This window comes from Argiope bruennichi, chromosome 5 (assembly GCF_947563725.1).
Source record: "Argiope bruennichi chromosome 5, qqArgBrue1.1, whole genome shotgun sequence".
NCBI classification, from domain to species: Eukaryota; Metazoa; Arthropoda; class Arachnida; order Araneae; family Araneidae; genus Argiope; species Argiope bruennichi.
In genome coordinates this window covers 29,913,772-29,936,545 of record NC_079155.1, presented here as the reverse complement: position 1 = coordinate 29,936,545, position 22,774 = coordinate 29,913,772, and the positions used below count along the sequence as shown (strand labels likewise).

Below are 22,774 nucleotides of genomic sequence, written 5' to 3'. Positions count from 1 at the left end.
AGGTTACACAAAAGCATGTAACTTGATTGTCCATGAGAAAAATATGAGTTCCCCAAATTCAATCCACTTACTTATGATAATTATCTTTATGATTCAGTAAAATCATCACAATTAATGCTGAGCATTTAAAAAGGTTTCAAAGTATTGAAGTATAGTATATTATAAAACTTCACAGGATTCAATCCTCATAAAATTCAGAATGTAAATTTTCTCTAGCTTACCTTGAGTATTGTCTTGTGGTGTCATCGATGCTATTATTCTTATTATATTATTTAGCTCCTAACTTTCTTTCTCCTTGTCATATTGAAAATTTTAAAACATTAGACAATTTTCAGGACAGCAGAGATCATTTTACAAAAAAAATCATATGTAAAGGATCCAGTAGTTTTTTAAATCTATACAGAATATGCATATAAACAGTAGCCTTTATGTATTTAAATTGATAAATGTAAATCAGGAGAATTGCCCTTCTCAGTAGTTGAGTAAAAGTTTTTATTTTAGTAACAATTTGAAGATATATTCTTTATTCATGACCAGTCACTAAAATGCTCAGCAATCAATAGCAAAAGAAAGACCATCAGCTATGTGGCCTATTCTTTAATGTATTCAAAATAAAGCTTGCCACTTTTTTAAAAGCTTGTAATTTTAACATGATATGGCAGATCAGCATTAGGCAGTTAAAGTAATAGTGACTAGACTCTGAAAGGCATGGGAAAAAACAAAACCTTGCATGACTCAGAAGTTAAATCATATATAGTAATCGTTAAATAGTAATAAAAAGATTAAATATTTTAAAAGTGTGAAAAGATTATTTTATCAAGTGTGTTTGTGTTGTAATGAGGTATTTATTAAGAAAAAAATGATTTATGAGGAAGAAAATGTTTCTGATCTATAAAAAAATTCATGTACTTAGTAGATTATTAAAATGTTGAAATTGTGAATGGAAATCATTCATACTTTCTTCATGTGATTTTTAATTCAGCATTACTAAAATTTCAGTAAGTTTTCAAAATTTTGCAAGATTTGATTAATATTCTTTTAAACATATATTCATTCAAGAAAAGTCGATTCATTTTTTTTGAAATTGACATTTATAAGTTTTAAACAGAAAATTGCCAAATACTAAATTAAGTTTATCAGAAATATTAGGATTGAAAATATAATTTTAATTCAAGCCCTTTCATGTTTTTGAATATATATGAATCTATATCAAGATTTTAAATCAGAGTAATTAGTAGTTATTAGGGCAAAGAATTCTGAAACTGGATGTAAAACATAATGTAATATAGATGATAAAGATAAAAAGAAAATTCAAAATATATGTCATATTTGCAACAATTAGTTTTGTTTGAAAAAAAAATGTAATTCAGTTGAATAAATGTCTTTGGTATAAAGTGATTTTATATTGGAATACTTGATTTAATAAAAACTTACATCTTTAAAAAATTATATGCCTAAATGTGTTGTCTCAAAGAAATTATTATTCTATACTTTATTTTTTAATGCAATTAGAGTATATAAATATTTATTATAATTTGATTCTGTAAATTATTGAACTCTTCAGTATTCCATGAACAAAACAATATATATTTAAAAATTTGGCATTTTTTCCTATATAGCATTATATTGCATTAGAAATATTTTTAAAATTTATTATCAACCAAAAGTTTTTCTACTCAATTCAATTTCTAATCATTTCTGTAATTATATACATTTTTATTATGTAATTTGCACATCATTATTATTTAGAAATTTGACATGATTTCGGATCTTATTATACTCAAAATACTTTTAACTGCTCATTTTCATGTTATAAAAATATTTTCGCCCTCTTTTTAATATAGATCACCTCTAAAAGATTGGAAAAACATTTTGCTGAAAAAGGCACAATTACTGATGTGCAATTAAAGTATACTAAAGAAGGAATTTTCAGACATTTTGCTTTCATAGGTTACAAAACTGAAGAAGAAGCTAATGCAGCAAAAGAATATTTTAATAATACATATTTGGATGCATATAAAATACAAGTAAGTGTATATGTATTGTGTGTGTATTTCATAAATTATGCCAGTAATTTTATGTAAGTATTCATTTATATTGCCAAATATATGTCTACACAATAAGAGCTTCAAAGTATAATGGCTAATAATACATATTTGGATGCATATAAAATACAAGTACGTGTATATGTATTGTGTATGCATTTCATAAATTATGCCAGTAATTTTATGTAAGTATTCATTTATATTGCCAAATGTATGTCTACACAATAAGAGTTTCAAAGTATATTGGCTTTTTGTAATTAAATTCCTCTTTTTTGTAAATCTTCCACTTCTGAATTTCCATTTAATGTGCATAATTCTAATGCATATTTAACGAATGTGTAGTGAATAGCTTATAAGCCAGTAACAGCTACGCTTTGAGCAATTGCTTTTGTATCATGGTCATGTTACTGGACTGTGAACCACAAGGTCCTAGGTTCTATCCCCGCTCATCTCATACCGTCACATTAGTGACCTCGGATGATGAACCTTCAACCTTCATACAGCTGTTGGGGTGCCATCTACCCGTAACCAAAGTCATCAGACTCACTTGACGCAGCAACAACAGCAACCGCTCACCCATGCTCGCTCGCCATCACTTGGCACTACTCAAATTGGTACAGGCGCATTAGAATCAACAGCTAATACATCACCACTCAACAGCCATATCGTTTGTCTCACCATCGATTCACTGGAGGGAGAGTCTGTAGTGAATGACTTATAAACCAGTAACAGCTACGCTATCTAAGCTTTTGTATCATGGTCATGTTACTAGACTGCGAACCACAAGGTCCCAGGTTGTATCCTTGTGCAATCCAATTCGCCACAAATATACCTGAGTGAAATGACCTCTTATTTGTGTGATGTGGAAGTTTACAGAGGTAGCTGTTTACTCAGCTGGCGATGTTGCCTTTAAATTATAGCTACTTTTCAATGACTTCAGTTCAAAATTGCAAAATGGATTGTTAATCTATCTAAACTAAACTAATTTTTTATACATTGTATGAATCAGTAAATATGCATCTGCTATTAGTAAGAAGAAAAAAAATTGGTGTAAAATAGCCTTATATGCTCAAAATTTCATGTACAAAAGTTGAACTTCAACTTAATATAACTGCATAAAACGAAATTAACTTGAAGAACCTTTTGATTTGAAAATTTCAAAAATGAAATTTCGAGTTAATAAATTTGCATCATTAATTAATAAAGTTATTAAATTTAATTTTTACTGAATCTCATTCTAAGCAATTTTTTATTATTATTCATGCGCATTCTATTTAGCTCTGTATAAAATTTCAGAACTCTTTTTTTTTTATGTTTAGAATATCTGTTCTTTGTACAGAGTATTTTTTTTTTTTTTTTTGATGAAATAATTGTGTTTGTGATTTTTATATTATGACATTTTTCAGATTTCAAATAACTATTTTTGCTCAAAAAATTAAAAATAAATTTGTTGTAAATATTCCTGCTTACATAGTTTTTATTTTAAATCTATTTGGAGTATATTACTTTTAAAAGTTTCTTGAATTATTTTTATATGATTGAGAAAAAGTAGTGTAGCTTGCTTTCTGATTCTCTAATTTTATATTGTGTGCATAATAAATGTGCATTTTTAAGGTCATCGAAAAGATTTTAAAGATTTGTTTTTATTTCACTTGATTTTATTTCCCTTGTTTTAAATTTTGTAGATAAAGAATAAACTTTTTTTTTTTTAAACTTTTTAACATTTTGACTTTGCTGTTGTTGTTTCTTATGGCACTTGTCATAGACAAGTCCCCCTGATGAAGTCAGCGATTTTAAGCCAATAGAGCGTCTCATGTTTTCAGTACCGCCATCTGGGGCCAAGAGTACATCTTAGCTACTCATGCAACACATTTGCTTGCACAACCCTTTTTTACAAGGGGGCACATTCATCCACCTCGCAGAAAGAACACAAATGAAGAACAACCATGCCCGAACTGGGACTCGAACCCAGGAGACACTCAGATCATGGGGAAAACCCGCTACCCCTATGCCAGGACACCGGTTACATTTTGATTTTAGTATTAATAGTTAATTGAGAGGAAATTAAAATTTTATTTACCTCATTACTATTATTCAAAATTTACTTCAGTTTTTAGTAATTTTCTTTTGTTTTGTATTTACATGGTTAAAAATTTGTTTTCTTCAACAAATTACAACAACTTTATTATTTTTCTAATGTTTTAATGTAATCAGCTTCTTTAAGTGATTTTTTTTTTTAAACAAGAGCTAATTTATTGCTTTCTTCAAATAGTTTTTTTTTTTATTTTGATTATGATATATTATTATGTAGGTTGAAAAATGTGCCAACTTATCAGATCCAAATAAACCTAAATCTTGGAAAAGCAAGATAGCTGAATCCAAAGCACATCAGCATATATCAAATTCTACAGAAGTTAAAGAAGATGTTAATGTATGTATTTTAACCTTTTCTTTCTTATTTCATTACTTGATAAGTACTATGTAAGCTACTTTTTATTATATAAATATATAGGAAAAAATATATATGGTTACATATTTTTATATAATGTGTTTGATTATATATTTTTTTATTTCTTCATTTGTCACTTAAAAACAAGTGACAAGTGAAGAAATAATGTGAATGTAAATTAAAAACATTAATGTGATATGGATATATTTTAGCTATATCTGTGACATATGCCATTCATTACATTTGGATTCAAGCTATGTAGTAGAATATTGATTTTGAGTCAAATCCAGTTTTATTATGAACAGTATCGCACTATTAATGTACTTTAACTCTTTCATATGATTATAAATATTATACACATCATTATGTGGTATAAGATAACTTTTAATTATAAATATAAATAGCCAGGTTTTGCACGTTTGATTTTCTAAAAAAAAAAAAAAAAAAGGTTGACTTAAAAATATTTAAATTGAAATGTTTATGTTTTTTAAAATATTGAAATGTAAGAGCAAGTGAAAACTTCCCAGAGCAAAATGTGTCTATTTAAAAAATTAAATGTATATATTAATATTTTATTTTTATATTATTAAACTGTTTCATAAATTAGATACTTAATATACTTATTTGCATTTATTATTATTTCTGCTTAAGGAAAAGGAAAAGAAATCGAAAAAGAAGAAAAAATCTGGAGCTGTTTCTGAAGATATACCTGATGAAGTAACAACTGTTACAATACTTGTTGATTATGATTTCTGATTTGATTATTTATTTTTGAAATGCTTTAGCTTTTTGTCATATGCCATAAAAACACACTGAATTTATAAACTTTATTATATTAAAATCCACTTAATCCATACTAAAAAATTATCAGTTCATTTTTTACCATTGTAGTGAGGTAGTATTTAGTTTATACAATGCTGGTAATATAAGGCTTTAGTTATACATCATTCCCTTCTCTTCCCATTCAAAATTGTGCAAATTTTTTGCCCTCCCCCAACACTCCTTTTTTTTTTTTTTTTTTTTTTTTTTCATTTTTCACAACACACCCACTATAAGTTTCTTTTAAAACATAATGAATTCCATTGAAAATTTTGTGAATTATTTTATCCAAATAATAGTTAATAAAATTCCAATCATTCATGTTCATACTGCTATATTTAATATTCACAAATGTGAACTAACAAATCTGTTATATCCTCAAGAAATGATTGCAAAGAACATTTTTTTTTTTTTTTACTTATATGTGTAATAACTGTTTAATTTATTATAATTTTCAGTGTTTTCTTGTAATATTCTAGTACTGTTTAAATTGACATTAAAAATTAAATACAATTTTGAATATATGCCTTTTCATTTATATATATTGTCTTAAGTTTGTACTTTGAAATGTTTATAAATGATGTTTTATTGTAGTTTTAACTACATTATATTTTAATTTTAGTAATATTTTAGTAAATTAACCACCTAGGAAGTTTTTTTTCCATCAAAACTATTTGCTTAATCTTACCCCTCCTCCTACTATGAATGTTTTTCCCTGGCCTATTATATACTAGTTGAATGAATAAATAAATTGTATGTTTATTTATATAAAAAAAAAACTCTTTGAGTATTCTTAAAATGCAATTTAAGGCATGCTATTCCTATTGCCTTTGTTTTAAGAAGATTAGATAATACTTTTTAAAACAATCTCATTATTTCATATTTGACTCTTAGAACTAATGCATTTCAGATATTAATAATTATATTTTGAGTTCACATTTAAAAAAAAATTTTATTGATTTCTATGTCATTTTTTTAATTAAAAGATTTTGTTTTTATACTTATTATTATATTTAATCGGTGTTTTATATATTATAGCTGTTGAAAGATCCTCAGTTCAAAGAATTTTTAGATGTCAATAAAGAGAGGAAAAGTAAACCTGTATGGGCTGAAGATATTGATGTTGCACCTGAAACAGGAAATGGTTCTGATGATGCAGGATCATCATCTGATAGTGACTATGATGCAAATTACAAAATACAGGAAGAAACAGGTATATTATTAAGTATATTAGGTTAAAAGTACAGGTATTAGGTTATATATAAGATTGAAGTGTTGGGGGGTTCTCTCCTCCGTACTGAGAGTTTTAAAAAAATCTCTTGCAATTGATATAAATTTTTTCATAATACCCAATTGTATTTTTAATTATATATTATTTTATTTATAAATAAATAAAAATTAATAGCCTAATCATCTGACATTGAAATATTTAATATTGAATATTAATTTAATATTAATTATAATATTTAATAGCCTATGTTATCTGACATTGAAAATATCATAGAAGATAGAGAAGGAAAATATTATTCTGAATACAAATTAGAAGAATTTCATTGAGCTTATATGCTTTTAATAGCCTTTTATATTCTTTGTTGATAGATGTCATAGTTCTAATTTTTATGGTTTACTTTGGTTTGTTTGAATCATATCAGTTATCAGGCCCTTGGCTCATTAAGGAAATAAAAATTGTACATGTTTGGCTCATTTGAAGAAGTATCTTTAACTGAAAAATTTGTATTCCAGCAATATGAAGGCATTTGTTTCTTATAACTTTTTTTTATTATTATTATTTTTATCATGTTTTTATACAGATGAAGTTGCTGATTCTAAACAATCCCAAAGTGTTCAGAAGAAGAAAAAGAATAAAAAATCTGTAAGTTTTAGAAAAAGATTTTTTTTTTTTTTAATGGTTACTAAAAATTTTCTGCTGGTCGAAAGCTTATTTTGTATTTTAATTTGGCTTAAATGTAAGTGTTGAGAGATTTGAATTTCCTTTTATTATGATTTAAAGGAAATAATAAATTATTTATTACTAAATTAAATATTAATAATAAATAATTTACTATTTAAATCATAATATTGTAATTTAAATCTTATTAATTAACTTTTAATTTTGTTTGAATTATATAATTAAATAACAGAATAAATTATTGGTACATATTTTCCTGTATATATTATATGATTTCATTCAGATAGTAGTAATTCAATGTTTGATTGATTTTTTAATAATTTTTTTATGCATTTGGAAACAATATTAAACTTAGGGTTTGGCTTTATTATTAAATATGAAAATGAAATATTCTGAAACTTTGTTATTTATAATTCCTGTATTTCATCTTTTTCATAAACATGAGTTTGATAGTAGCTTCTACAGTTTGTAAATGATATATCAGTTTAATTTTTTTTTCAAATCAATTTATTATGCCTTTTGTGTTAATGAACCAAATTAGATCTTATCCATGCTTTTATATATATATATATATATATATATTTCCATCTTTTAAAAAACTAAACCTGAAGCTTAAATATAATTTTTATTTTCTCTTTAATGTTTTGTTTATGTTTTATATGTGATCATGTTATTTAATTATTCAGCTTAAACCATCTGTAAGAGTTTTATTTTGAAGTGTTTATTGCAATAGCGGATAGAAATATTTTCAATTAAACCTCGTAAAAAAAGTACTATATTTTTGTAAAAATGAATCATTTAGCTCAATTTTGTTGCCAGTAATTAAAAAATCATTATTAATTGTGTTGCAATGATTAATAATCATTCTACAACATCGGTATATAAATATGGAAACATCTAGATGAAGAAGCAAATAAAATGGAATAGATTAGGGAAAAGGCTATGATAAAAAGGTGGTATTTTTCCAGAGGTTATTGCTGTGACAAAAGACAAGAAAGGCAATTAATGATGTTTCATTACTCCACAATTTGGTTTATATGTGAAATATCAGTCTCCATGTAATACTTTTGTAAATAAGTCCTTTAACAAAGAACTATTATAGGTAAGAAACTGTGCCTATTATCAGAAGCGGAATATCAATGTTAATCCTTTATATGTCAAAAATATTTAAAAAATGTTATTTAAATCATGCTGATATTTTTGTATTTTGTTTATTTTCTGACAGTATTTAAAAGGTCATGAAGAGTGAAGCGTCGATAGCAAACATTAGATATCAACTAATGGCATAAATAAAAAATCTTTAATTATTAATTTAATTAACTTAAAGTGCTTTTCCTCTCTTTCCGGGACTTGTCCAATACTGCAAGAATAAAAGAATTAATAAAGGGTTAATGTGATAAAGTATCATATGTTTGATATTTAAATAAGAAATACAATTTGATAAGATAGCATATAAATAGATATTCATGTGAAAAATTAAATCAATGTTTTTCTTTGTTGCAGAAAAATAAGGAGGATACTGATAGTGCACATGAATTTGATAGCAAATCTCCCATTAAAAAGGTAAATAAACCATTTTTTAGAATCACTATGCATTTGTAACCCTAAATTTTATATTCAAAATATCAATGCATGAGATTATTAAAATTTTCCGTTAAAGTCATCATGTAATTATTGTTAGATAAAAAAAAAAAAAAACTTAAGGTCATTTTTATAAGAAATATTATCTATGTTGTTTATAAAAATAAATTTAAATTATATCTGAAAACATTTAAAGAAGTTATGTTGTTTTATTTCCTAAAGGGGAAAAAAGACTTATGTGAAGAAATGAATGATTTTATTTTGTTCTATAGTTTTTTTCCCTCTAAATTTCAGGAAGAGGATACAGATAGTGAGGATAAACCTGATACTTCATCCCCTATTAAAAAGGTATTCAAGTTATTTTTTTTAGATCACCCATTGTTTTCAAAAACATTTACTTTGAAGAATTAATAAATAATTATAATTCCATTTTATTTTTAAAATCCTGGATACAGAACATAATATAATTTAGGATGATAATCACTAAGAGAAGGATAAAAAGGAAATTCTAAATAAATATGATAAAGCAATAGTTACTTGCCTTATCAAACTAGTTATGTAAAACAACTCATCTTTTTTATAGTGGGCTACCTCCTATTATTGGGATCATATTGTTTCCAATATTATTTTTGAACACTAACCTAAAAGGAATAAAATATTCTATTTTAAAATAATAAAATTTGGAATTAATTGTATTGCATGAGTTTTAACAGCTAAACTGCATAGTAGTCATTTCCAATTAACTCTTGTAATATCGATTGTAGTTAAAATCATTCCTGTTCTTCCACATCATCTTAATGTTGAAAAATTGTGTAAATGCATTCATTTTATAACTACATATAACAAACTGTCTTTTAATATTATCAAAAAAAATGTCAGTTTTTTAAGTATTATCAAATTTCTACAATTAAATCACTGTATCTTCTACGTATGAATTTTACATATTCTTTTATTTTCAGTGTATTCTAATAGATTCTTCAGTTGCTGATTAAGTCATTATATTTAATCTGTTTGTGATATTTCATAAATTAACAAACTAACCATAAAAAATGAATTTTAAAATATAGCTATTTACTAAAAATCTTGCAGGTAAAAGTGTCGAACTATACTGTATATATAGCAGAAGAGAATGTAAATACATTTAAAATATTATAAAATTTTTAATTCTGTTTTATTTCAGGATGATACATTTGATTGTTCGTTTACAGTAAAGTTAAGAAATTTACCTTTCAAATGCAAAAAAGTAAGTAATTTTTTTTCTTGTAAAATATTAGCATGTTTCATGTATTTTCTTTGTTTAAAAAAGTATTCTGAATTGAAAAAAAAAATACATATCAGTTTTTTTTTTTTTTTTTTTTTTTTTTTTTTTTAGAAACAAATCAAACAATTTTTTAAGCCTCTAAAAATAAAGAGTTTGAGACTTCCACCAAGATCTAAAGGTAAAGCATTACTCTCTCTCCTTTTCAATAACCTTTTGCCAACAATCACCAGCCTTTTAATCTTCTATAATTATAATTATATATATTATGTTCTTATAGTTTATTTTACTTTTTAGGTTTTGCTTATGTTCAGTTTAAAACTGAAAGAGATATGAAACAGGCTTTAAACAAAAGTAAAGGATTTTTGGGTAAGTGTTCACCACCACCACCACTTTTTTATTTTATCTATAAATATTATTTTGTCAAAAATGTATACACATCATTAGTGTACACACTCAAATGTTCAGTTTTGTTGACTAATCAATGAAATGATTTTAAGAATGTATTATCATTTTGATTCTTCTAGGAGTCCATAGAATCATTGAAATGTTTCGATTCTATGTAATTTTTTTTTGGCATTTTAACATCTACAAATAAACAATTTTAACTTATAATGTCAAAAATTCAATAAATTGGTGCATATTCAACATACCGACAAAACAATTAAATCTTCATGTAAAATGGCATGATTTATAGAAAGTGAAATACAAATTGCACTGTATTACATTTTATAATTTGATCTATAATATTTCAAAATGCTATGTGCATGAAATTTGTATTGAAACCCATATTTTATGTTTTCATACTTTGTGAATATCAATGTCGTGATTTGATACAATTCAAAATCACTTAAATAGTACTTTGAATAGCATCATTATTCAATATAAACTTTAATTACAATTTTAGCAATGATATCCTTCTAAAATAAAATGTGAAATGAAAATATAAATATTGGATATATAATAACAAACAAGAATTCATTGAGTTCTGAACTTTTATGAAATTATAAATATAATCTGACAAAATGGATTTTTAAAAAATTTATTATAACAAGAAAAAATGTTTAGTGTTTCATAAAGACAGTTATTCTTTAATTCTGTATGTGTGTAATTTGGTACTTACGTATTATCGCAACCAGGTTGGCGCGATTTGTAAGTTTGAGTAAGAAAGTAGGGTCGCCAAATTTGGCGATTTATGCGAATTTTGGCCTGGTTGCGTTAATATGTAAGTACCAAATTTAATTATAAGCATATATATAATTAATTCTTTTTGTAGCCACTTAAGATCAAACTTAAAAGCTCATGATATTTTAAGTTGCATGAGGATTTTTTCCCCCACACGTCTGAGAACCTAGCCTAATTTCTGTAATGCTGAGCTGTCAAATAAAATACTGAAAAGAAATGCCCACAATTTCTTTTGCTGTTTTAATATACATGTTAAGAGGATATTTTGAAACAATTCCGTATACTGGAACAACTAAAAAAATCACTAAAAATGACTTTTCATAAAATGTTTCTATAAAATGTATAAAATTTCAGATGGTCATCGTGTTGATGTCGTCAAGTATGTAAAACAAATTGTGGAAGAGCCAAAGCAGAAAAGCAATGGACAGGTAAGAAATGTTTTCTGAAATTCATTGGATCTTTATTTGGAATTATTGTAATTTTACATATGGATTTCCTTTGAGTATTAAGCATAATTTCAGTTCTTTCTATACTTGCTTTCAAAAGCCTATTGTAAAATCCTTCCATCCAAAAATTATTTGTTTATATCAATTTTTAAATTGTACTGTTGTTATTGATTTGTAATGGATATTCCTTTAAATTGCAATTGAAATTTATGGATTTGTAATTATTGAATACTAGGAAAAAAATATTCATTTTTTTATGTTTTATTTTTTCAAATAAATGTGATATGATTAAATAATTTTAGAAAGTTTTGGAATTATTTACAGGAATCATGATTAATGTTAAAAATTGCTTAATGTAATCGATAATAAGTGAGAATTTAATGACATAGTCAACAATATTTTCTTTTAATAATAAAATCACTAGCAACATAATGCAAATGAACTAATGAACTATAATTTATTTGTTTATCCATTTTGAGAATTTATTAAAATTTATAATGTAAGTTAAAAAAAACAATTAAGTTTCAATTTAAGCAATAAAAATAGTTATAAAGTCCACAATATATTATGAAATAAAATTAAAAATGAATTAAAATTAAAATTTGAATGAAATAAAATTAAAACAAACAAATTTTAATTTTTTACTAAAAATTTCATTACTTCTTCAATTAAAATTTTAAAAATACTAACAAAATATTTTAAAAAGCAAAATATATAAATAAAAGTACTAAATGGAGTGATGAAAAGATTAATAGAAAGCATTTAAATATGATCATTTGTAAATGCTAAATTTAATGACTATACACACCGAAAACAAGTTCATACAAACTCAAAAGATTCTGTTAAATTAATAAATCCTTCTGTTGGAGTATTCATGTGATTCAGTTTTCATTAATGAAAATGAATGCTTGCATTTAATATTGATCATATTCAAATAATTTAATGATAATATATCTATTCATGATTTATTTTAGGTTGAAATTAGCCGAGAACAATATGAAGAGTTACTTGCAGAGGTATTGTAACATCTTTTGCTTGAGTATTTTGGTTGAATGTATAATTGTTATACTTTATTGATGTAAACATTTGTTATTATTTTAGAGTTTCTCATTTCCTCTTATATCTTGTTATATAGAGAATGCCCTCTCTTTTTTTTCTATATTACTGGGCAGTTTTAATCTTATTATTTGAATATGTATTTTAGTTAATTTCAAAAGGATATATTTCTTTTTTACTTAAACAAATTATGATTTTATTATACTTGCTCTATCTTAAAAGCAGTATTAAACATAAACATCAAATATGCTTTTAACATCTGCTTGAGAATAATAATTTCTTTTTTCATGAAGCTATTTATGACATTAAAAGATGTCAAAATTAAATGTTTGTTCTCATCATAATAAAAATTTTATTTTTCATATGTTGAAGTAAAATTATGTTTAAATAAATAGACTTTTCATAATATTTAATTAATGCAATTCTAGTATATCTAATTATTTTCATGAAACAATCAACAAACATTTTTTTTTTCTTTCTTAAATATCCCATTTATGTGCACCCATATAATACCACTTTTGGTAATCACTATCAGAATAGTTTTCACGCATCTGGCATTTTTGACTTCAACTTGATACACAATTTTTTACTCTGCCAAATAATGTTCTTTTATTGGTAACAAGATTTATTTTTAACAAAAATAGAAATTCTTTAATTAAATGGGCTTAAAAGGTCTTGACATTAACGGATAAAATCAAAGGCACACTTATAAACTTGACAGTGATATTTAAAAAGTAACTGCAAACTGCATTTTTAATTAGTAATATTTAAATAAATTGTTTAATCAGATGCTCGTGCAAAAAGATATTTAGATTTCTTTATAAGCTATATGCCAACCTTTTTATTTTCTCATTCATCTCATATATGTAACCAATAGTAAAATATTATAACAATTTTGTGTTATTTACATTTTTAACTTACCTTTATAATTCATTTCATTTGTCAAATGTACTAAAAATTTTCAATCTTTTTTTATGTGCCCAGTTTTTAATGCAAAATAGAATCAAATTTGCTATGCTTTTTTTTTAATACAGAATGGAAGAATATATGTTCGAAACTTATGCTACACAGTCACAGAAAAAGAAGTTGAAGAACTTTTCAGCAAATATGGTATTAAACTATGTGTTACTTTTCCAAATTTATAAATTATTGTTTAATATATATAGATCTTCATATTTATATGTAATTACTTTTTAGGTCCTTTGACTGATGTTTGTGTACCTATTGATTTTCTAACAAAGAAAGCACTAGGCTTTGCTTTTGTTTCATATGTTTTTGCTGAGCATGCTGTTAAAGCTTTTACAGAATTAGATGGAACTATATTTCAGGTATTTTTAGAAAACTATAATTTTTGTTATCCTAAACATTTGTTTACAGTAAGATAATAAGATTTGTTTTATGTTGAATAATTTGATATTTTACAGGGTAGATTGCTACATTTAATCCCTGCCCAACCAAAAAAGGAATATGAAATAAATGAAAATGGTTTGTGCTTGTTTTGAATTCATTAATGCAGTTTTATTTAGAATTGCTTGATTGTTGTAGCTTTAAAAAATAATTAATAAAATCAGATTTTTGTGTTCTGGGTGCACATAGAATTATGATTATCTTTCTCAAAATCTATTATTTTTTTATTTCTGAAACCATCTTTCAGACATAACCTCTCATTTTTTTTTTTTTCAAATTTTCTTAGAACAAATATATTATTCCAAAAATAATTGTATAAATGATATTATGCACAATGTTGAATAGTCTATAAATTTAGTAGCTTTGATGCTGTTCAGATTGTGAAATAAAATTTATCCAAATAAAATAAAAAATATATATCTGGTTTTTGGTCAGAAAATTGAAATCAAATTAATAAACGTCTTTGATAAGCTGAACAAAGTCTTTGATAAGCGGAAAAGTCTTTGATAAGCTGAACAATTTTCTAAAAATTTTTACATATTGTGAACTATTCTTCTCCTTCAAGCACTTCCTTTTCTTAGATGCTTATTTTCTATATGTAACTTCTGATTCGAATGTAATACTTGATTGTTTAAACAAATTTAATTAAAACTTACTGACCTTGCTAAACTTTTAGTTATCACATGAAAATAATTATTTGAAATATGACAGATTTTTACACCACAATAATTCTGAGAAATGTTAATAAAAAAAAAAAATTCCTGAAAATTTTTATATTATTATTATTTTGCTTTTTATATGATAGTTTCGTTAAATCAAACCATCTAACTGATTTTAATTTTTAATGAAAAAATTTTTAAAAAATTAAGGGAAATAAAATTTCTCCTTGTCTTTCCTTTCCTTGCTTTGAAATTTTGAACTTCAGTGTAAATTGGATCAAAGTTTTCTGCTCTTTTATTCAAATAATTCTTTTTTTTTCTTATTCTGAAAAATGGTACTTAGTGACCACTTACTTTGCTGAATTAACTCAAGTGAAAAAATCCTTGAGTGCAAATGATTAGTTTTCTTGAAATTATTAAAAATTTGCTGGCAACATTATATAAAATTATTTGTTTAAAAGAGTTCTGAAAGCTTTTGTGTAAGGTATAGATTTAAGTGCATGCTTGAATTGTTTTGAATGTGTTTTATTATAGTCTTTATCTTTGAAGTGTGCACATTTGTTTCTTTTATACATTACATTTTTAAATAAACCAAATTGTTTTTTATTAAATATTATTTAAACTTTTTAACAAAACAATGTTTTACAAGTGTTTTTTATTTATATTTCATTTAATTGTTTTACTGTTTGTTTTCTTCAGAAACTAACTATAAGAAAAAGAAAGAAGCTAAAATGAAGCAAATGAGTGGAAGGTAATTGTGCTTAATATACTTTTATTTGATTGATTAAAAAAATTATATTCTTAATTTCTTGAAGAAAACAAATCTTCACATTTTTATTATTGCTTTCAATATCCATTCAATTAATTGGATTTATTTTGATATAAGGGAAAATCAAATTTTTAGATTTAGAAAAATTATATCCTTTCTAAAAGAAATTATATTCTGCTAAAAAGATATGAAATGAATTCATAATTTTATTTGGACATCAAAATTTTTTTTAAATAGTCCTAGTTTGATTTAAATTGATTTGAATAAAGGCTTTGCTAATTTTTAATTTAAATATATATATATATATATATATATATATATATATATATATAATGCATCTTACTTATAAAAGCATTTAATATACTTTTATGTAATTTGTAACTGTAGAAAAATTTACTCTAAATGTAATTGCTTATCAAAAAATCTTATTAATATCATTATGTAAATTTAGCCTTATGTCATTATGCAAACTTCATCTATGCATAAAAGCATTCAAATTTTGAATGCTATATGTTTGTTTCTATTTTAAGACTCAGAATTAGAAGAGGAAAAAAGAAAAGGAAAGGAAAAAAAAAACACAAAATGCTTAATGTTTAGATTGTATGAATTTTGTGTTATGTTGCAAATTTATAAAGCATTAATATATTTATAATGAATGTAAGTCCATAAACAAAATATAGATGCTTAATGGATTGATCAAATATTAATGTATGGATAGCAAATTCAAGTGAATTTTATGTATTTAAACTTACTAATGGTACATTACATTTTTCATAATATTGTATTTAAAAAATGTATTTCTTAGTTCTCACAATTGGAATATTCTGTTCTTGGGCAAGAATGCTGTAGCAGATGTTATTGCTGCAAAATACAATGTTGAAAAATCTAAATTGCTTTCTGGAGTGAGTATCTTCGTTAATTGTATGAAATAAAACTCTTTCAAAGTATTTTTGTACTTTCAGATTTACCGTTTATTTTTAAAAATTAATATTTGATTTTAGCTGTTTTTAATGTCATAAATATATTTGTCGGAATTTTTTAATTGTTAAAATACATTTTTTTAATTATTATTATTACGTTATTATTTTCCAACTGTAAACTTATATGAAACAGTTGCCTAGCTTTTGAAATATTAAAAAAAAATGATTAAAAAATTAAATTCAAATTTAATTTAAAAAATTCATTTTATAAATGCAGTATTGATAATTGCCAATTATTTATACTTATTGAATCATAAATTAAAGAGAAATAAAAAATAAAGTTTATATTCTTTTATTTGACTTTTTAAACGCTCGCAGTCAAATGAATCATGTATAAGGAATTCTGTTTCACTATATTCCAATGTGATCAAAATCAACAGCAATCAAATTGAATTTTTTTTCTTGTTTATATCCAAAATAGATTCCTTATAATTATTGTATATATTCTTTAAAACATCACATGTAAACAATTCTGCAGGTTTTTGAAAATATTGGATGCATTTTTGAAAATTTTGTGTAAGCATTATAATCATTACTTAAAACAGATTCGCTAGAAAAGTTCTTAATTTTATGGATTATTATTTTTTTGAAGGGGTAGCTCAATTAAAAAAATAGGAAATTATAAAGAAACACTTTGGTTCTATACATTTTCTGATTTATGAATATAATTTCAATCTTTAAATTATAAATCTAATTAAAAATGTAATGGTCAAATAATGTGTATATAATTTTTGTTTATAGTCCTTTCATATTTGTTCATTGATTTTAATTATTTAAAATTTTTTAACTGTATTGCAGGATTCAAAGGAGAGTGTAGGTGTGCGAATGGCTCTTGCAGAAACGGAGATGGTTATGGAAAGTCGGAACTTCTTGATAAAAAACGGTGTTCAGTTAGATGCGTTTAGTCAACCTGCTGTTGAGCGTAGCAAAACTGTTATAGTGGTAAAACACCTTCCTGCTAAAACCTCTTCAGAAGAATTGAATGAGCTTTTTTCAAAGTTTGGAACTTTATCTAGAGTAATCTTGCCACCTTCAGGATTGATAGCACTTGTTGAATTTGAAAATCCACAAGAAGCAAAAAATGCTTTTAAGAGATTAGCATATTCAAGGGTAATTTTTATCTACAGAATCTGTTTTTGGTCATTTTTTTTCAATTCTCTTTTTATGTTAATATCAAATAGTTTTATAGAATAAGATTGTTACAAATAAGGTATTGATTTTAAGAGGATACTCTGGTCTTTATTATGAATTACTTTGAGTGTAACTGAAATTAACATTTTTTATCAGAATGTTTACCAGTGATGTGCCATAGGATTAGATGTTTCAAGTCCTTTTTGAAAATCATGGGGAAAAAAGAAAAAAAATTTGATTAAAGCTTGTGATTTTTTTTTTTTAATTTTTATGTTGTAAGGTTCTGCCATTCTTTTATTAATTGACCAATATCTCATAATTAAAGTAAATTTGTCTAATTCGAATGAAATCTCAACAATCTTGAGAATTTTTACTTCACTTTTGGAAAGGGGGAGCAGGATTTCTGAAGCATGATGCAATAAATTAAAAAAAAAAATTTTAGTTATTCATTTTATTTGTTGGGTTAATTGCCGAAAATTTTTCATTTTTATAACTATAATTTAATTTTTATGTATCTCTGTTTTTTCTAAATAAACTATAAAAAAGGAATTGTGTAAATATTTTTAGCATTCAATTTTGAATAATTTAATTACTTTTTAAGCATCCAACTACACTACATTCATTATAAAAATGTAACATAAAATCTGAATAATCTTCATAATTCTTTGGGGTTAGGTAGATTAAAATCTGTCTGACTTTTTGCTTAACATTTTGTGCATGGTGGGATATTTGCAACCTACCAAAAAGTTGATGATACTCGGAGTCATACAGTTTAATATTTTATCTAAAGTCTTTCATTCAGTTGACAGTGCTATGCATCAACGGTATATGGGTAAATAAGTGATAATATAATAAGTACAAATCAAAACATCGATAAATTGTGTGTGTTGCTGGAATTAAGATTGGTGTATTATTTGATGCAATGGTTTTTTTTTCCTTTTATGATGATATGTATTGTTTTGAGTAATGAAACTGTTTTATAATAAAAAAATGCATCTTATTTGATGTTTTATACTAATTTTGAAACTGTGAAATTGTTTGGGTATGTATGTCCACTCTTTAAAAAAAAGGGTTTATTGGAATATTATTATTATTTTTTTTTTCTTATTTTGAATAAGGTTTAATTTTAAATGATTGAAATAAATGTTATTGTTTTTTTGCATTTTTTTATATTAAAAAAATTCTGTGCTCCTATGGGTTTTTTTTTTTTTTTTAAATTGTGTGCCTCAATGGGCTGAATCAAGATATCTATTTCTTTTTATTACATTTTATATTAATTTATTAGTATTTCTGGTTTAGTGATAAAAGTAAATTAATTATTGTAATTTTCTACTTATTTCAATTAATCATAAAGTATGTAAATATAATGTCAGAAGAATTTGTTCTATATATTTTGAATAATGTGGTTTATTTCAATTTATTTATATTTTTAAGATTAAAATAACAAAAAAGCAAACAAAATGCAAATTTTTGCACCTGCACAAGTGGTTCTCTCTATCCAATGGGCCTTTTCAGATATTTTTTATACAATTTTGATTATAATTTGTCTGTTTCTTTTTTGAATAATTCTTTTGTTATTTTAGTATTTAAAATTTTTTATGACATTTCATAAACAAATTTTTCTTTCAAGTTCCATAATATGCCTCTATATTTGGAATGGGCACCACTTGATGGAGTTAAAGAACCTCCCCCTACAACAGCAACTGATAATGAGGAATCACCTACAAAAACTTCTCAAGATGATGAGTCAAAGGTAAGATAAATAAAAAAAAAAATTGCATTTTTTGCACTTTTTTTTTAACAAAATGTAAAAATACTACATCTCAGCATTTTTTTATATAACTTTCACTTTCTTAGTAAAAAATTTTTATGATATAATGGATTTTTTCTAATATTCAAAAATTATACAATTCTCTTAAAATTATTATTTAAAAAAATTTATGTGTTGTATTTTTTTTTTTTTTTTTTTTTTTTTTTTTACATTTTGTAGGAGAAAGAAAATACTACAGCTGTTCCATCAGAACCTTCAAATGCAGATGTTGAAGAACCACCCCCTGGTACAACCATTTTTGTTAGAAATCTGAACTTCAGCACTACTCAAGAAGCTTTAGAAAAGGTACACTGCACATTTAAAGAATTACAAAAATTTAAATTGTGATTTTTCTCATTCTTTATTTCTTACTTGCTAAATAGGAAATGTTTACTAAATTATGCTAACATCTAAAAACCATTTTTTCCTTGTTCTTCTTTTACTCTTCTTTTTTTTTTTTTTTCCCTTGTATTGCCATTTAAATTTGTACTAATTTTTAAGATATTTTAGATAGTTTTCTATTCACTCAAATTTTATCTTTTTAGTTTTTTTCAAACAACACTTTATTGCTTTTATGTCTATTTGATTGATCAATTCGTCTTCTTGTTTATTAGCATTTCAAGAAATGCGGTCCAATTAATTATGCTGCCATATCCACAAAAACAGATGCCAAAACAGGTTATTTTTACTTTTTCTCATCATTTATTTAAATATAAAACATAGTTTTGACAGATTTTTTTAACTGTTTTATTGTACTGAACTTTCCTCTTTAATTAAATTATAAAAGAATTGTTAATTATAGTTAATAAAACTAAAACTTTAACTTCTATACACCTCTCTAGTCATTGAAGTAAATTTGTCGTTTTGAATGCTAGTTTCTTTATAATTGATCAATTTTTATTTATATTTATTTTATATTATTTCTACTTTTCTCAAGTGGATAAATTTGTATTTTATTTCATAATAATGGTAATAATGACAAATATATAATTAATTTATTAAAATAATAAACATTTTTATTAGCAATGTATTAATATAATACAAATAATCAACGAAAAATATTTCTATATTTTAGTGAAATTAAGGGTGAAAAAAATATCCATCATAATACCATTTTATTTTGCTTCCTCAAAGCCACATATTTGAGGTTCAAAAATAGGTTCATTAAAAATCAAATAGGTTCTAATGTCATTACTCTCCCTAAATATATTTGATGAGTCTGACTAAATTTCAAGGAAATCTATTAAAAAAATTTGCTTACAAGTATGTAAATGGTATTATGTTGGATAAAAATGACATGTGGATTAATGAATATAAATGATAGGTAGAAGGTATATAAATGCCATTTCAGAAATTTTCCACCTTGGGTATTCAATTATGCTATTGAGAAGCATAAAAATTGAAAAATATAATTTGATTTTTCAAAATTTATGTACTTTTTTTGCTATCGATTATACATTTCCTTCAGAGTTGCTACAGCTATAAAACATTATTTTTGTAATATGATTGGAGGTTGTAGTGGCCTCATAGTTAAATCTCTGAGACTTGAATGCATAGAAAATCCATTTATTGGTGCAGAAACAAGTCACTCGTCCTCTTCCTCGTTACTGTTCAAAATTATGAAATCCATTGCCAAATAAATCTCTTTCATCTTCTAAACAGGATGCTAATATAACTAAAGTTAATCAATCATACAATATTTACAAGAGAATTTTATCTGTTGTTTAAAGATAACTTGATACCAATTATAAAACTGTAATATTTTATTAAATTTCCATTTTTTTAAAAATTTATTTATTTATTCTGTCTGATTTAGGGAAGTTACTATCCATGGGGTTTGGTTTTGTACAGTTTCAAAATAGAGAAGCAGCTGTTTTCGCTCTCCAGAATCTCCAGTCATCTAAACTGGATGGACATGCATTAGAATTGAAATTTGCCAATCGTGACCTGAAGTAAGTAATATTTTATTATTTAAAAAATCAAATTTTGTGTCATTCTGGGATAGATTTAATCTTTTTTATTCTTTAATTTTGATAACTTATTGCTTTTATATGATTAAAATTTCAATTAAAGTTCATAAATACTAAAACAAAATCAAATATTTTGTATTAATGTTTTTATCAGAAGTATCTTTTTTAAATATGAGTATTTAGCAAGGTAACAAAAATAAAATGTAAATAAAAATGTTTGAATTAATTGAAACTATTTTTCAAATATTATGTCCTTAGTTGCTTTAAAAAAATCATTTTGTTAAAAAATTTTAATAATTTATAAGTACTTTTTTTTTTTCCATCTCTTCTTTCTTACAGACCACAAGCTGCTAATCAAAGAAAAAAATATGAAGTGAAAAAGCAAAAATCTGCAAAGATCCTTGTCCGAAATATACCTTTCCAGGCATCAGAGAGAGAAGTCAGAGAATTATTTGAGTAAGTTGTAACTGCAAATAATTTTTTTTTTTTAAATATTAAAAGGATTCTGCCTTTATATGTGGAAATAAATTATATAATAAAGCAAGCAAAAAAAAATTAATTAAACAAAATTTGGGTAACTGCAAAAAAAAAAAAAAAATGTATTTTTTAATCTCTTCTCAGACAGCTTGGAACTTTGAAATCTGTTCGATTGCCCAAGAAACCAGATGGCAGTGGAGAGCACAGAGGTTTTGGCTTTGTTGAATACATCACCAAAGATAATGCTGAGGTAATTTTGTTTTATATAAATTATATTCTAAAAAAAAATTACATTAAAATTATATTCTAAAAATTTAAGTGAATGATCCTTGCAACAAGCTTTGATATGTTTTTATGCAGTATGGAATTTAGAAAAAATGGCAAAATAAAAAATAAAAAAATTATTACAGTTTTGTAAATTTTGAATTTTTTAAAAACTAAAAAAGTTACTAAACACTCCTTTACTTATTAAATGATATTGAACCCAATTTTTTTAACAAATATTCTGTTTTAATAAAAATGAATTCCATGGTATATTTATTACATACTTAAAATTCATGAATTTTTTTTTAAAGTCTTATTTTCTTCCTTGCCTTCTTGAAAAGGTTTAAAGTTTTGATTAGTTAATGTATGCACTGATACAAATATGATTAATTTTAAAATAGCCTCTTATTCCTTTATTAGATGTTAACTCTAAGTATTTAATCTTAATCTAAGTGCTATTTTGTAACTACTATTTGAAACTCTGCATCATATTATGTATGCTTGTGATGAATACTTAAATGTTAAGAGATTATATATTAAACTTGTATTTTTTGTATTC

The 22,774-nt window shown here is 24.4% G+C and overlaps 1 protein-coding gene across 1 annotated transcript in view; it reads left to right on the top strand.

The window, feature by feature from the left end:
• LOC129969406 (probable RNA-binding protein 19) overlaps positions 1-22,774 on the top strand; it is a 70,800-nt gene that overhangs the window by 1,671 nt on the left and 46,355 nt on the right. Inside the window, exons 3-26 of the mRNA XM_056083969.1 lie at positions 1,845-2,027; positions 4,357-4,476; positions 5,146-5,211; positions 6,352-6,526; positions 7,125-7,186; positions 8,726-8,785; positions 9,098-9,151; positions 9,984-10,046; positions 10,176-10,242; positions 10,359-10,430; positions 11,601-11,674; positions 12,667-12,708; positions 13,783-13,858; positions 13,946-14,076; positions 14,173-14,233; positions 15,514-15,565; positions 16,389-16,485; positions 17,362-17,673; positions 19,325-19,447; positions 19,685-19,810; positions 20,119-20,182; positions 21,321-21,456; positions 21,814-21,930; positions 22,096-22,201. Coding sequence (XP_055939944.1) covers positions 1,845-2,027; positions 4,357-4,476; positions 5,146-5,211; positions 6,352-6,526; positions 7,125-7,186; positions 8,726-8,785; positions 9,098-9,151; positions 9,984-10,046; positions 10,176-10,242; positions 10,359-10,430; positions 11,601-11,674; positions 12,667-12,708; positions 13,783-13,858; positions 13,946-14,076; positions 14,173-14,233; positions 15,514-15,565; positions 16,389-16,485; positions 17,362-17,673; positions 19,325-19,447; positions 19,685-19,810; positions 20,119-20,182; positions 21,321-21,456; positions 21,814-21,930; positions 22,096-22,201 — 2,439 coding nt within the window. The remainder of the gene's footprint in view (positions 1-1,844; positions 2,028-4,356; positions 4,477-5,145; positions 5,212-6,351; positions 6,527-7,124; positions 7,187-8,725; positions 8,786-9,097; positions 9,152-9,983; positions 10,047-10,175; positions 10,243-10,358; positions 10,431-11,600; positions 11,675-12,666; positions 12,709-13,782; positions 13,859-13,945; positions 14,077-14,172; positions 14,234-15,513; positions 15,566-16,388; positions 16,486-17,361; positions 17,674-19,324; positions 19,448-19,684; positions 19,811-20,118; positions 20,183-21,320; positions 21,457-21,813; positions 21,931-22,095; positions 22,202-22,774) is intronic.